At 42.1% G+C, this 17,112-nt stretch overlaps 1 protein-coding gene across 1 annotated transcript in view; it reads right to left on the bottom strand.

Moving 5' to 3' along the window:
* HDAC9 (histone deacetylase 9) overlaps positions 1–17,112 on the bottom strand; it is a 573,266-nt gene that overhangs the window by 392,859 nt on the left and 163,295 nt on the right. The window contains 2 exon segments of the mRNA XM_078150730.1: positions 547–665; positions 8,212–8,343. Of these exon segments, the coding sequence (XP_078006856.1) occupies positions 547–665; positions 8,212–8,343 (251 nt within the window).

Here is a 17,112-nt window from a genome sequence, read left to right as displayed (position 1 = left end):
ACCAGAAGGACGGTGACCCGCCAGAGGATGATCCTGTCACCAGAGTGGTCAGTAAAAACCACCTCTTTCAGCTCAGTGGTGCTGAGCTCCCAATCGTCCTCCATTCCACTTGCTACTTATCACCATCTGGCATGGTCTGTCTCCTGCCTCTCTGTCTTTGCCCAGGCTGTCCCTGGGTATGCAATGCACTCTGAATTCACTTCTGGATCCTTAAAAACATAGCTCAGTTGTCATCCCCTGCCCAAGGCTTCTTCTGATTTCCCTCCCCCAAGCCGCTAGAATGCTCGTCTTGAAATTCTTCTACATGAACGTTGCTGTGTACGTGTTGGCCAGTAGAATGTCGGCTCCTCGAGGGCAGGAACCATTTCTCTTTTGTCTCTGGCTTTCCAGCATCCAGCACAGTGCCTGGAACCTGGAACCGGCACACTCGGATGATTGCTGAATTCAACTTAATCCTTTGAAAACCTTCCTCAGCAAAGGTAGGTGCAGCAATAAGAGAGACAATGTTGGTTTTGAGCCAATTCACACCTGGCAGAGCAAGCTTACCTCTGGGTGCGGAGCAGGTGATACAAGCAATGTCTCGCTGCTGTCTGCCATACTGGTGGCAGGTCCATTGCTAGGTGAGCTGGGGCCAGATCCAGGAGAGCTGCTGCTGACCGAGGACTCTGAAAACCAGAAGGAAGAGTGAAGTCACTCAGGAGCAAAGAATGGGCCTACATTGGGGCGTAAACTATCACTTGTCTGAACTCAGTGCCTAGGGTCACTGCTGGCCATGTTGCCTCTGAAGATGACTCTCATTTTCATAAGGGCTTTGGTTCACAGCTTTAAGGTTGTAAAAGTCTTTGGATGTCATTTAATTCCACTAAAGTGAAATGGATTGCTCTAGGTCATACAGACAGTGAGTGGTAGAGTCAGGATTTGAACACAGTGCCCTGTGGGGCCCCAGTACAACATTCTTTCCATTGGACTGCACTGTCTGTCAATTACACCAACACACCACTTCCCTGATGGAGGGTGATAACCCCAAAATGAGTGTCAAGGCAATCCAAGAAAAGATAAGTGGCCTGGGCAAATCTCTGCTCAAAGAGCTTGATGTGACCAAAGGAAAGATGGTTCTTTTGCTTTACTTTCTCCTGTTGGTGCAAGAGATAAAAATGATGGAGACAGAACCCTGGTAAAGGTCATGAAAACACTGCATCAATCCATGGGGCCCACCATTATGCCTATGCTGGCGATTCTAGTGTCAGAGGCTTCTGCGACTCCCTCTTCTTCATCAGGGATTCCCCAAAGGTGCAAAGGCCCATTCTACAGCCATCTTTGTCAGAGGAGGAACTGACAGCCTCATGAGCCCATCAGAACCTTTCTGTGGCTCCAGAAACCTCCTGGCGTCAAACATTAACTACATTATTGGGGAACTGGGGGAGGGGAGGAGTGGAGAAAAGGCTCCCTCACCAATATCAGAAGGGCTTCGGAGGCTACGAGATGAACTCTCGGGCTGTCCCACTTGTTCTCTGATAAAGTCACAGAATTACACTTTGAAAATGCCTGTGTCACCATTTCAACCAGCCCAGAGCTGAAAAACAACCCCTTCCATATAATGCCCGACAAGGGCACATGATCTGGCCTTTGCTAGAGCTGAATTGGTGGAATGAGGGGAAGAGCACTACTGTTCGTGGCAGTCACTTCCACTTTTCCACAATGGACTGATTTTAACTCATCATGAAAGATTCAGTTGAACTCATGGATTGAGGAATAAATGTCAGCATCTTTGTGTGCATGTGTGCATGTGTGTGTGTGTTTGTCAATTATGCCAATCAATTGTTTTGGACCTGTGATTCCATCAGTGTGAGCACTTCCTAGTGTGGAAACTCCTTCTATCGATAGAGGTCAGCCCTAGCTGTCCAGGGTGATGAAGAGAGCCTAGGAGAGGCAAGGTGACTGGCCCAAGATGTTTAATGTATGACTGCCTCACAGCCAGGATGTGTCAGAAATAGGACTTGAACCCAGGTCTCCATGAGTCCAACATCCAGGCTGCTTCTTTCACCAATCCTTACTTTTCAATGGTGTAGATGTTTTCTTTCTCAACTTTATCTCAAATCTAGTGGGGTCATTTTAGAAGTTACCGCTCGTGGTCTGCCCCTAACCAGATCTCAGACTTTAAATCGATTCATTTCAGTTCATGTCGAAAAAAGAAGTAGGCCAATGATCGTAGCTTCTAGCAAAACGATTAGTTGGACCTCAGAAGCCAAGGGGCTATGAAGCCTAGGCCAGCTCAGTAAATGTCTGGAGAAGCCAACGATGATAAACTATTAGATCAGCTCTCTTCTTAATAAATGAAAAGGACTTTGCAAGGGAGCAATAAAGTTACTCACAACACAAGAACTTTTCCAAGTCACCCTCAATCCCAAGAAAGACAACCTAAGAAGCATCAAACAAACCTACTTCAATCCACTCTCCTTCCCACTGCTGCTGTTCATTCACTGTTTGTCATTCGGTTGTGTCCGACTCTTTGGGAGCTTGTGGACCAAGGCATGCCATGGAGTTTTCTTGGCAAATATACTGGAGGGGTTTGCCATTTCCTTCTCCAGTGAACCATTCCCATTATACCTAATCACTACTCTCTATTTAACTTCTAGACTAACAAATATTTTTTTCAGGAAAACACAATGAAATATTTGTATAAATGAATATTTCAAAATAAAATGACAAAAAAATTCTTCATGCTGCCTACCTCTTCTCTTTACAGTAAAAATTTAAAAAAAAACTTCTAATTTATCTTTCTTTTTTTGTCTTCTCCAATGATCTCCATTTTTTTTAAACCGAGGAAACCTTTCTATCTTTTCTAGTCCATAAAAACCATGTTAATTCTTATTTTTGCCTCCTCCTGTCATATCTCATTCCTGTACAGATACGCTCCCAATTCATTGCTTGACATCTAATCTCACTATCTGTTGTCTTGGGTGTGGAAGAGTTCAGTTTACTCCTTCGCCGATGGAAATCTTTATGGGATCATACTCAGAGGTAGAAGTGGCCTTGAAGGCTACTGAGTATAATACCTTCATTTCACTTGAGGAAACTGAGGCAAACAGAGGTTAATGACTTGCCCAGAGTTACATAAGTAGTATCTGAAGGCAGAATTTGATCTCAGGACTTCCTGAATCCAGGCCCAGCTCTCTATCCTCTGCTCCACCGTGCCCCCTCGATGATTCTAACTACTGGCTCTGTATTTAAAGCCTTCCATTCAATGGTAAGAACATATTCAATCCATTTTTGCCCCAGAGGAAAGAGGATGATTAAAATCAGCACAATAGATCATTCTACCTCATGGATCTTATTCTTTATCCCCAATCTCAGAGAAAACTCTATATTCACATGCTCCCCTGAAACCGTCAGTATTCTCCAGCTCAGAAACTCACTAACCCAATCACCCAACTCTGAGAAGCTGCTCTGGGCTCTGTCAATCCCCCAACAGTCTTTGGCCCAAAGCAATAAAACCTAAAATAGAGTTTATTACATTTACACGGATGTGTAAATCTACGTGAAATGAAGCCCAGGAAAATAATGCACTTTGCAAACACAGCCTGGCAATATGTACTGTGCTGTTCTAAAGAGGAGCTAATGGTGAAAGCAGAGGTAGTCTATAAATATCCCCCAAATAACAATTACAATTATTATTAATGCTATAATTACAGTTATTATTATCACTTTTGTCACAGCTAGTGCTTAGATGGCACTTTAAGGTTTTCCAATCATCTTACGTACGTGATCACATTTGATCTTTTGCTGACTTCACATTTATACTGTCTTTACTTTGTAGGCATGTACTACCCCACCCCCTTTAATATGTATTTGTTGACTGGTCGCCATCCCTCTCCAATGAGGTGTGAGCTCTTTATGAGTTGGAGCTGTTTTATTCCTTGCCCTTTTATCCCAGCATACGCCATAGTGTGTGGCATGCAGTAGGTGCTTAATAAATACCCAGGTCTTCTAACTCCGCATCTCAAAATCCAGAGCTGCCACTTCACCTCAGCTGCCTCTCAGCCCCTCCCAAACCTCTGAGAAATAGAGACGTAACTGCAACGCCGAGCCTCAAGTCTCCCTCCTTCTCCCACTTCCCTTGTTCTAAAATACCCCTACCTAGGGATCTATCCTAGAGACGAGAGGAGGTCATCACAGAACATGGAGCAGTAAGTAGAGTGTCACGGTCAGAGCCGTGTTTTAGGCATCCAAACGTGGCAAGGAGGATGGATCAGAGAGGGAAAAGGCTAGACGCTGAGAGACCACGCAGAAGGCCAGAATCCAAGGAAGCAGTGAGGAGGGCCTGAACTGTGTGCATGGAGAAGAGATAGAGGAAAAAATAAAATTCTGTCCAAGTACAATAAGTAGGAATTGGCAAATGCCTAAGCCTGGGGACTGAGGGAGAGGAAAGGGCCAAGGATAATTCCAAAGTCATAAACTTGAGTGAAGGAAGGACTGACGGCCCCTGAAACATGCTCCCCCCTCCTGGGAGGTGAGGAACTCAAGGTGAAGAAAGACATCGTGCAGGGATGCATCTAACTTGAATACGTATGTTTTTTATAATGTATTTTTAAATTTGAATTTCGGGAAAGAGAAGGAGAGGGAACGTGGAGGAGGATCACTATCTATGTATATTATATAATATGATATGATATGATATGATAGATATGATATGATATGATATGATACAGAATAATATATAATATTTTTTAATGTAACAAGGAAGAAGGAGGAAGTTTTGAAGCAGGATTACTTCTAAAGTAGTAAAGCTTCTAAAGTAATGTGGTGAATTGATTGCATGTTTTTAAAAATATTTCATTTTTAATTTATGGAATAAAACAAACATTTCTATAACATAGTATAATAAAAAAAACATGATTGTGCATGAAGCTTCAAATCTATTATTTACCACTTGCTATTCTTTTTTTAAATATATAATTCAGTTACCACGTAAATTTCTTATTTTTTCCTCATTTTTCCTTGCCCCCTCCCCACCCCAGAGCCTAATGTTGGCCATTAGACACAAATATGAGAGAGAGAGTGTGTGTGTGTGTGGTGTGTGTTGTGTGTGTGTGTGTGCGTGCGTGCGTGTGTGCGTGTGTGCATGTATATTTTTTTTTAAAGCAAACTTAAAGGAACAGAGATTCTCAGGTTCATATTCAAGCCTCTTTTGTCTTCCATTTTGTATATGGGAATTCTCAAGATATTTTAGTGCTGGTTAAGTATAGGTTGAGATGAAAAGGTAATGCTGCTGAGATAAACAGGGGAGTTTAGAGGAGGGCTGGATTTGGGAAGAAAGAGAACGAGTTTCCTTCCTGACATATTGGGTTGGAGGTGCCCACGGCACATCCAGTAGAATCTTCTGTGGGCAGTTTAGCCAACTTCCTGTGTTTCTTTGGCATCCTAAACTCTCCATGTTCCCAGGTCCTCTTTACTATGCAGGACAAAATTATTTCTCTATTTTAGCAACTTTTAGCAAAAATCTCCCCCTAATAGGAGGTATGGTTTTGTGCCATTATTTTTCAGTATATACCAAATTAATTAATTTTTCTTAACTTTCAGCAAGATCTTGTTTTAGAAGCACAATATTGGCATCCTGGTTCACAATGTGGAGAACTCAATGCCTCCTTACCAAGAGCTAAAATAAGTTATCAATGTGAGGTTTACAGAAAGTGAAGTCCATGTTACTTCAACAGAAGAAACTGCTAGTATTTAAATAATGTTTTAAGGTTTGCAAAGAACTTTACAGATACCATTTCAGCCCTAAAATAACCAAGGGCTATTATTTCTCCCATTTTATATATGAGGTAAATGAAGCTGAGAGAGGTTAAGTGACTTACTTAGGGTCATATATACTACTAGTAAGTATCTCAGTCAAGTTGTGCATTCAGGTCTTCTCATGTCATAGTACAGCATCCTGTCTACAACAATATTTAATCACCTCACAAAGCAACCATGATACAAATGCAGACCCAGGAAACAGGAAAGCCAGTCCAGGAGCCATGGTAGAAGTTTTAGAATGCTAGCTAGAAATTGTTCCCCAACACTCTCCCCTCCCATATGGGTCTTAATGGTCCCATGGTGGTGCTAACCTTAAAACAGCATGGGGAATCTGCAATGAGGACCACAGATTAAAATAGGGAAAATGTTAGGCTGGATGGAAAGTCTGAGATTTAGAGTCAGAGAAAGTGTTGTCAAACTCCAACTCTGGCTCTTCTTATATAAACTCATGCTCCGGGCCTCAGTTTCCCTCATCTGTAAAAAGAGAGGATAGACAAGATGGCCTCTAAAGTGTTTTCCATCTTTGGATCTTGATTCCTATGACCCTAATGGCCCACCTAGCTCTAATATTCTAGAGACTCTAGAGTCACTGTGGCAGACCCCAGAGAGGACACCTTTTAGTCTGACCCTCATAAATTTACTGTTTACTAGGTCCTCTCCAGAGATAAATCAGAGGGGGCTGGGCTACATCCTGCCTTGGTATCATCATGCAAGAAGTCTGTTAAACAAAGTGAGAAGCATAGCAATTCCCAGGGGATGGTGACCCTACTTTAGAGATTTAGAAGAAAAAACAGTTTTAGAAAATCTTTAAATCACCCTTTAACAGTTGGGACATGGATTTCAGAGCATGCTTTTTCATTCCTGAAGGCAGCACTAAGGATGCCTACTAGTGGCCCAGAGTGAGTGGAGTAAAGCCCTAGCACATGCTTAAGAGTGACATAGTCAGATTTCATCTAAAATACCCTATCATTCAGAAAGGTGACTAATTTAGAATTCCTGACCCACACCGCGGGTCTGAAATGGATGTTTTACTATAATCAAAATCAAATTCCATGTTTTAAAAATATCTGCCACTGTGAGACCCTGGGCAAGTCTCTTAACCTCATTGGGACTTAGTTTCCTCATTGGTAAAATGAGGGTTTTGACAAGATGGCCTTGAAGGTCCTTTGTAGCCCTAAGTACATGAGGTTTCTTTTCCTTTGACTTTTTTTCCCCAATAGTTTTACCTCAAAATATACCTCACTAATTATGTCCTCTCTACTACTAGATCAGGTGCCCACCACCTGGTCAACTTAGAGCAGGAGCTCTTAACCGGGGGTTAATGAATTTGTTTGGTTTTGTTCTTCTTAAGTTTTGGAAACTCTATTCCAATATAATTGACTTCCTTGGTATCCTATTATGCTATTTTACACATTTAAAAATGCACATTGGAGATGGGGTCTTAGGCTTCATCAGAATGCCAAAGGGGTCAATGACAAAGTCTTAACTTGGAGAACCCTGAGCAGTCTTCTAAGGGCAATGGAGACCAGCCTCCCAAAGCTGGAGAAACAAGCAAGATGCGGCGCTCACAAAGCAAAGGGGATGGGCCCAACAGAGAACTAAAGACACAACCCAGAAGTGGGGGTGGGATTGAGGTTTACAAAGTAAAATGAGATTTGACCCAAATAGAACTACCTTGGCTCTTCATAGTTCCAGGAACACTAAGGGCTCTCCAGTGCTTGTGTTGTCCATCCACCTTTCACCAGGAATGCCTACATGTTCTCTGATTTCAGACTATATCTGACCAGCCCGGAGTGGCTCTGGAAGATATCAGGCTGTTTTCCCTATGTGGTTCCCCTTAAGCCAAGGGGGAAAAAAAGGCTAAATCTGTGAGAATAAATCCATCTGAGGCTGGGGAAAATGGCAATTGTTTTCCCCTCTGTGAGAGTTAAGAAATTGCCCTCTCCTTTCCCTCATCCCAATTCCCAGTAAACACAGAAAGTCATAAGGAATTGAGTTAACGTATGGAAGAAACCAAGTCTGGATCCTCCACTGAGAGGTGCATTTCCCAGATGCACATTCAAGTATAGTAGGGAGAGGTGGAGACGGGGGAGTTTTCTAGACTTTCTTATGCTCCTCCCTGGCCCAATTTCATTTAAAAAAAAAAAGTTGACTGGAATTTCCAAATTCCATTGCCTGACTATGCAGAGATTAAGATGAGCTTTGGCCTGCCTGCCTTAGACCTGACCAACACAGAGTTCATCTGGTCATTCATTTCCTGTTTCACCTCGTTGGCAAAAAAAGACCCAGCTTTAGTGCGTTTTCATTACAGGCTTTTCTCAGAAATGATGGCGCCCCTTAGGACAACTTTCAGATGCTAGAGGCAGCAGGCATGCTTCTGCCTCCGAGGGTGTCTGTCCCGGCCTCAATTACCTGTCACCTCAAACACTCGCTTCTTGAATGAAGTGACAACATTTCCATCCTTCCGCCTGAGTAAGGGACTGCTTCTCCTCTCTGTCACTTTCTGTTTTAATCGGGATCGCACCTTCAAGTTGGGCTCTGAGGCTGGGGATTGAGACAAAAAAAAATCGATAAAAAATTTTAAAATAGAGCTCCAACTGCTTTAATTTTTTAAAAGCTAATCAGTTCCTGCATTCTCTATTCTTAACCTCATCTTTATGTGCTGGACCTAATGTCCTAAAACAGTGACTTAACAGGCATAACTGAAAGAATGAAATAGGTCAATACAGGAACCATTTTTCTTTACTTTCTAAAATAACAATAATAATGATAACAATAACAACATCTGTTACTATGTCCTCATTTCTTGACCCAACTGCAAAATCTGAAAAAAAGAATTACAGATATCCTGATGTATACAGATATATGGGCATACAGACACATATGTTTATAGTATGTATATATGGATTTCTATACATGTATATGCATGTATCATCTCTAGGACTATACACTAAAGAAGAGGGGCTGGTCTAGGAATTCTCTCCAGCAGCAAAGTCACAGGAATAGCCCATGCATGCATGCATGTTTCATACACACATGCAAATTATATACAAGCATATGGAATGATTTATACATGGAAATACCTATGCATCCATGTTATCTGCTATAAAGTATAGACACATGTATACAAACAAATGCATGGAAAACCACATGCATATGCATATGCACGCATATGTACGTGTATACAGAGCGAATAAATGGCAGAGCTTAAATTGGGACCCATGCCCTCTAACCCTCTATGTGTCTATGTTTTCCTCTTGGATTATCTACCAGCAGATGCTGGGGTTACTAATGGGTAGATTAATCACTCCAGTGAGGGAATAGTCCTGGCAAGATTTATGACATGACATTGTCCCTTGGTCTTAATTTTCTCAAAGGTGAAACCCAGTAACAGTCCAGATTGGAGGTCTATGTGATTTTAAAGACTTCTGGCTGATCCGTGGGACTAGAAAGACGCCTGTATGGGCAGAAGCAGACACCTCGTAGGGAAGACGATTTATGTGAGAATTTGTCCGCTGGAGGGTTGTGAAGTCAGTAGTTCCAAGCCTGCGCCCCTTGGAAGGGATGGGAGTGGGTGGGTGGGGATGGAGCTCTGCCCATAACAGTCCTCATTAAACAAGGCTTCCTACCAAATGGCTATTTTTTCACAATCAGTGTATAATCAGTTGACCCTCCAAAGGGGCTGGATGTCACATGGAGATCACAACAACTCCTTGAATGCACAGGCTGCAATTTTCTTTCTGGGCATGAGGGAGATCTTGGAAACATCTAGTGGTTTAGTTATTAAAAGGGCAAAATAATATTTGGGCACATAGAGTGCAAGAATTAGGATCAGCAAGATGCGAATTCAAATCCTACCTCTGATGCAGGCTGGGGGATGCTGTACAAGGCAGTTAAGCTCTTTCAATTTCCATTTCCTCATGTATAAAATAGGAATAAAAATACACCTACCTCACAGGGGTTTGTTGGGAATATCAAATGTGATACTGCATGTAAAGTGTTTTGTGAATCTTTATTTTTTTTTCATGTGAGGAAATTGGGGTTAAGTGACTTGCCCAGACTCACACGGCTATTTTGTGTTATGTGTCTGAGGCTGGATTTGAACTCAGGTCCTCCTGACTCCAGGGTCGGTGTTCTATCATTGTGCCACCTAGCTGCCCCTGAATCTTAATTTATTTTAAATAACTGTCTGAAAAATTAAGTCACACAACTAGTAAGCGTCTATGGCCATATCTGAACTCACAAAGAGTCTTCCTGACTCCAGGGCTGGCACTCTATCCACTGTACCACCTGCCTGCCTGGTCAGGAAATACCAACTGAATTAGGATCCAGATCCTTTCAAGGGCAGCAGTTTTGACCGGAAGTCTAGAGAATGAGTTAGTACTCGATTTGGAGTTTTTGTTTGTTTGGTTGGTTGTTTTAAGGATCTAAGGACCAAAGACTCTGGGCCTAGGAACTGGAAGTCCTCCAATAGAATGTAACTGTCCCTCAAGACCTTTGGTCAATGCCATCTCTTCTATGAAGCCTTCCTAAGCCCCCACCAAGAATACTGCCTCCTTCCTCAGAACTCCCCTAAACTTTGTCCAAACTATACTTTCCCAGTGCCTTTAACTGACCCCCTCAGTCCTTTCACCATCCTCTTCTGAATATGCTTTCCTTTGTCCCATGTTGTTCCTAAAATGGGGCACCAAGACCTGAATACCACATGCTACTTGTGTTCTGAGGCAAGCCGCCAATTTCAGGACTACTGTCTCTGCCATTTAAACACTCGACTTTTCTCCATGTGGCCTGGGATTCACCTTACCTTTCTTGGCTTTTTAATGTTACACTGTTAAGAAATACTGGTCTTGTGGTTGCCTAGAAACACGCCCTTCCCCAAACTTTTTTTTAACCAGGAACTATTTCTTGCCAAGCAAAACTTTCTTTATCCTTTATATGTGGAGTGAGTTTTCCTTGGGAGCCCAGATTTCTATGCAGTTAGTGAAGGAAACCCTGAAGACATGGAAAGGAAACTTTGTGGCAGATAAGGAAGTTTCTTTTTTATTCCAGGAAAAAAAAAACAAAGCACAGAGCTCCTGGGACCAGAGTGGAACTGGACTTTCCTTTAGGTTAGGTTCTGAAATAAAGACTCCATGAACATGCTTGCCTCTGTTCAAAACTGACAAACCAAACACGACCAAAGGGGTAGAAGACAGAAGACACCCTAAAGAAAACGCTAGGGGAAAGCATGGTGATCTAGGAAGAGGACTGGTCTTGGGCCGAAGAAGATCTAGATTCAATTCAAACCATGTTGACAATCGAAAAAGTCACTCAACTGACTGACTGCTCTCCTCCTGTTTCCTCATCTTGATAATGGAGGTAACATAGTCTGGAGAGCTTAGCTCACAGGTCTGGACTGCACCTTGTCAACTTCATTAAACTTTTGTGAAAAATTAGGTTTATTACAATTAAGTAAGATAATGTATGTGAACATCTAGGTTTACAATGTAAACAATGATGTATGTAAAGTGCTTTGTCAGCCTTAAAGCACCATACTGAGTGAGGATGCAAGCTATGACTATTTGTCTCTTTCACTGCAATGAAAAATTCCAGAGTTCTGCACATGGAGCCCCTAAAAATCCCAAGTATAAAGCTAAGCAAGGAGCCAGAAGTCCATGAGAATTTGCCATTTTGAAAATTCCAGTAAGCTTGCCCTATTCCAAGAAGCTTGCTTTTAAGCATAAAGTTAAATGAAGCACCATAGTTTCATGGCCTTTTAAATATGGAAGGATCCTTGGTGAGCCTTTGAGCCAACTTTCTTTTATCTCAACTAAACAAGATAATATATGTAAAGCATTTGAAAAACTTTAAAACAGTATATAAATATTTCTGACATAAATCTTTCTGAAAATTATTTGAAAGTCATGGAAACTGAGGCACAGAAAAGTCATGTGATTTGGCCAAGGTCATAAAATTCTGGGTCCCATGTTCCTTTTCGGGCCACACATTTCAGTGAAGAAGTATTGACAATGCTAATCAGTCCCACTCAACAAAAATAAGAAAGATATTTGAGTGAATTTTCCTACCTTTCTCATAATATATATAAAAAATGCAAATATGCAAATTAATTAATACATAAACCTTCATGTCCCGTGTTTTACCTCAAACACCAAAGCATTTCATAGAAGGAAAAGCACCTTAAGATTCCAGTCCTGATTCCATCATATTAATTTCACTTCTGCTAATCCCAGTCAACTACCCTATCTCCAGTTGCAGAGACCTAATAGGTATGTGTGTGTATGTGTATGTATGCAGACATGAATACAGGTATATAGACATGTACACAAATATACAATAAATGCATACATACATGTACATCTAAATATACACAGGACCCATGGGCAATGCCCTTAGCATCTTCTTCTGAGCTTGATTTCCAGTCCCCACTGTGGCCCATCACCATGGCACTAAGCTGTATGCGTATTTAGGAACAATGGAGAGCTGACATTTCACAAGTTCAAAGGCCCAGAAACTCTCCAGGAACATGTCCTACTGAAGCCCAATCTGCTTCGCTCACCAGGCACATTGCCGATTCCTCTCGGGAACCACCTCCATTTGTAGAAAGGGTTAATTCTATTTTTAATTCTCACTTGTTCCCCAGTGGCACAAGATTTCCATTTCAGTGACTTACTAATGACATGTAAATGTCCTAGCCTAGAAAGAGAGAAGGGGAGAGGGAGAAGGGAGGGGAAAAGAAGGAGAAGAAGAGGGAATATGGAAGAAGGATGGAGGGAGAGGAGAAAGGAGGGGAGAGAGAGAGAGAGAAAGAGAGAGAGAGAGAGAGAGAGAGAGAGAGAGAGAGAGAGAGAGAGAGAGAGAGAGGAGAGAGAGAGAGAGAGAGAGCGCTCTCTTTGTGCCTGGCACATTTCATGCCCAGTTTCACTGATTGTCTTCCTATTTTTATCCCCCGACCATCGCATTCTGCATTTCAATCAATTACATCAACAGAAGACAGCCATGTGCGTGTGTGTGTGTGTGTGTGTGTGTGTGTTTGTGTGTGTGTGTGTGTGTGTGTGTGTGTGTGTACACATCTGAAATCCATGTGCCTGCTGAGATAACCTTTCAGAAAAGATGGCTTATCATTACTTAGATGAAAACAGCCAATTTTGAAATGAAAAAGAAACCTTTAGGCTTTTTTTTTCTATCTTACAAAACCAGTAATGTGAAATACTGAGTCAGTCGCCGAATACTAATAAAACCTTCTGAAAATGGCTTTCCAGCCTGCCCTGGAGGAGATGCAGGCACCTGAAAACACTATTCTCACACTGAATTATTTATGTGAACATAGAGTTGTCAGATAAAATGTGGGGCAAGTGACAGGTAGTCACGTATTCAAGGGACAGGGGCCCAGAAGGCAGAATCGCAGGTCATTTGCTGCCAGTAAGGCAATCAGTCCAAATCAAGGGATATCGAATCTAACTCCTAAAACTTTCACACTTTAAATAAATGTTCAATTAATGCAGAAAGTCTTAACAAAAAGCTTCCATGTTGATGGTGAGGTCTCCAAAAGCTATCTGCAAATGGTTGTGCATTAATGTCAGTATCAGAAGGGACCATGGATTTACTCTCCCAAGTTATCAGGTGCAGCTCCTACATAGAAGATGAATCCCTTCTCAAATATTTTTCCCAAATAGTTATCAAGTCCCCACTTAAACCTGTCCAGTGCTAAGGAGCTGAGTGTTTTAGCATCTACACATTGCATGGTGGATCAAGCTTGAATAACTAAAAAGTTCTTCCTGACATCATACCAAAATCTGCCTTCCTAGAACTTCTCAATGGTCCCATGTCTGTAGTTGTGATATTCAACCTACAAGATTGTTGTGGTGCTCAAAGGCGATTATGTATCCATCAGTCAAAGAGTATTAATAAAGCAATTCTTGGGTGCTAAGAACCATATTAGGCTCAGAAGATTCAAAATAAACACAAAATAGTCCTCATGAACATACATTTTAGTTATCCTTTTTTTGAGGAAGTATTATCTAAATGCCTAATCACCATTCACATTCAGCAGGAATCCCTTCCTTGTGCACTCCTCACTCGTGGATGAGAGCATAGAAGTTTTTTGTCTGTTTTGTTTTTATACAATATTAATAGCAGCTCAGGCAAGGTCCCCGACAGGACCCTCTTTGTTGGGTTATTGATGAATCTCATCTTGTTCAGAAGGCAGCATGTAGTCAGGGGTTAGTAACAACATTACTGATATTTTGACATGCTTGCAATGAGGTTGACGGTCACGTAGTAGGATAAAGGATTCCCTTTCATGAAGCATGCTGGCTCCTGCCAATGCTGGTCAGTTTGCAGTATCGTGTTCTAAAAAAATGGATGGCTCTGTCCTGATGATGAAATAAGAAGCAATCCCAAGCTGCCTTCAAAGCCCAGGTCAGGTACCACCTTCTACGTCCAGCTTTCTTGACCCTACCGGTCATGAGAGCTCTCCTCTTGAAATCAGTTTACATACAGTTACTATTTACTTACATGGCTTATTCCCCCATAGAATGTAAGCTCCTTGAGGACAGGCATTGTTTTGTTGTTACGTTTATATCTCTAATCTCTAACCTAGTGCCAGTCACATATTCAGAGCTTAATAAACATTTGTTGAATTGAACACTATTTTTTTCTCCATCCGAGTTAAAATGAGCTCTGTCCTTAGATTTCTCCATGAACTCAAGATCTGAAAAATAGCTTTGCTGAGCAAGCAATGGACAATTCCATAGGGCCATTTTAAAGGCTACATGGGAAATCTGGACTTCTACCTGTTTTAGACACACAGGACAATCAAACATCCCATTTGGATCCCTTTGGGCATGGACTAGTTTTCATGAGGTAGAATGCTGGGTGATAGTGGAATCCTGCTTCCTGAACTCAGTGGTTACCCTGAAGAGCATAAACCAGCTGCTGGGGAAGGCTATTTCAGCCTGTGGCCAAAACCATGAGGAGGAAAGGTGAGCATCAGAAAGTTGGCTTTGGAAAAAAAAATCTTTTAAAGGTTGGGATGGAATAGCTGTCTCTCGGATCAGAAGCTGGGACAGAGGAACACCTTACCAACCCCAGGTGGCAGATGCTGTTTTGCCAAATCAACAAAAAGAGCACTCAAACAATAAGCATCCATTAAGCATTCACAATCCCTGCCCTCAAGCAGCTTCTCTCTATGAGGGCAGGTAACATACATTTACATATTCAGTACAAAATAAGTATAAATTAAATATAAGGTCATTTTGGCAGAAGGAATGAGCAATGGGGGGAGGAGCAGAGTTTGGAAGAAAGCCTGATAGAGACAGCCCCATTCTACAAATGATATTGTCCTTCTGATGGAAATCCAATTTCTCCCTTCTCTTGGGGGTGCTCTGAAGAACCAATCAGACATCTGTAAGCTCCTAGATGGAAGAAACAGTTTTATTTTTGTTCTTGAATCTACTGAGCCTACTCACTACATTCCATCTTTTATCTTGATGTCTCTCCAGAGTCTGTCTAGGGCATCCCCTCCATGCCTGAAATGTTCTCCTCTCTCACCTCCACCTCTTGGAAGTCCTGGTTCCTTCAAAGCTCAGCTCAAAGACCACATTCTACATGAGGCACTTCTCCGTCTCCCAGCTGGCCCTTTTCCACCCACTACAAATGACCTTCTCATTGCATGGTATATATTAGGTATATGTTTCTATGTGTACCTCAGTAAAATGTCAGCTCTTTAAAGAAGGGTCTGTTCCAGCAACCTCAGTTCCTGGCACAATGCCAACCATGTGCTTATCCACTCACTGATGGCTTCAGAAATACACTTGGATACACATATACAAATACATGCGTCAAAGTAAAGTTCCCTGTTGGTTAAGTGAAGGCACCATTCAATGAAGTAGCCAGTTGGACAGAGCCATCAGAAACAGGTCTTGGCTTGTGGATAACTTTGGAATTCTCCTTGATACCCTGGCTGACCTGGTATGAGCATCTACTCCAATTCTGAGAAAATACACTGGTGAAATTTGTGAGCTACAAAGCTGTGGATGAATACTAAGATTTTCACGTCAAAGTGCACTATCTTTGGGCCATTAAAAACAACCCTAATAAAGTCGAACAATGCAATTTGGTGTAGAAACACTTGATTAAAAGAATGAAATTATTACAATCAATTTTTCCATGGTTTCAAATTCAAATGAGATGCTTTTTCCTTCTGGGTAAGTTTTAACTGTTTTCTCCTTTTAGAACAAGACCCATCAGAAGAGAATTCTTTTCATGGTACAGAGAGACAGACAGACACCAGGGTTTGGGTTTTGTTTTGTTTTTTTGTTTTGGTTTGGTTTGGTTTGCTTTCTTTGCCTCCAAAGTAAATTAACATGGGCTTCTAAAAAGACGAGCTATAAGGGCAGTGGACCCTTTTGTATAGGAAACATTTCATTCCAAGATGATTAAAATTACAGTAGGGCCTAATGGATAAAGGGCTCACCTCAGAGCCGAGGGTACACACTGGCTTTGTGACCTAAGGTAGCTCCCAGGACTCCAAGGGGAGCTGCCATGTCTCTGGTGGCCAAGGGTTTGATCCTAAGAGTGGCCTTTGACCGTGCGCATTGTTACCTATCCCCCACATTCAACCAGTTGCCCAGACTTGTCATTCTAACCTCCACTGCCTCACCAATCTGTCCCCCTAATGTCCAGTCCCACCTCGCCCACTGTGGTTCAAGCCTTTATTCCCCTTTTGGCCTGGACTATTTCAACAACCCCAAACTAATTTCCCTGCCTTGGGTCTTTTTCCTCTCCAATTCCTCCTAAGCAGAGATGTTAAAGAGCCATCCTGAAGCACAAGTCTGACCATGTCACCTCCCTATGCAAGTGGCTTTAATGAGACAATATCATCTCCAGAAACAAATACAACCCTCTGGATCTGGCCTTCAAAGCCCTTCACACACTGGCTCCAAGCCATCCTTCCATGTTGACAACACATGACCCCCAGCCAGGGACTATGCTCTGACCAAAGTGGCCTTTGTCCTGTCCCCCCACGTAGGACCTCTGTGGGAGGACTGCCTTTGTCACAGGTGGAACGACTCTTCAAACCTCTAGCTCCCTTCAAGGATTATCCAAACGCCACCTCATCAAAGATGTGTTTTCTGCCCTTCTCACTTCCAGATGTCCCCTTCCTCTTCTTTCTCAAAATCAGTACAGACTTATTGGGTGACATTTTGGATATTCTAAGAACTGTACATTCTGTTTGGGCAAAGTAAGCTTCTCGAGGACAGGGCCTGTTAGTTTTTTGTCCTTAGCTCCCTGGTCCTGTGTATAGGCCTGGCA

The sequence above is a fragment of the Phascolarctos cinereus genome, unplaced genomic scaffold, assembly GCF_003287225.1.
Source record: "Phascolarctos cinereus isolate Bilbo 61053 unplaced genomic scaffold, phaCin_HiC Scaffold_1;HRSCAF=81, whole genome shotgun sequence".
In the NCBI taxonomy this organism is placed as follows: domain Eukaryota; kingdom Metazoa; phylum Chordata; class Mammalia; order Diprotodontia; family Phascolarctidae; genus Phascolarctos; species Phascolarctos cinereus.
This window is presented reverse-complemented; position numbering and strand designations above follow the sequence as displayed.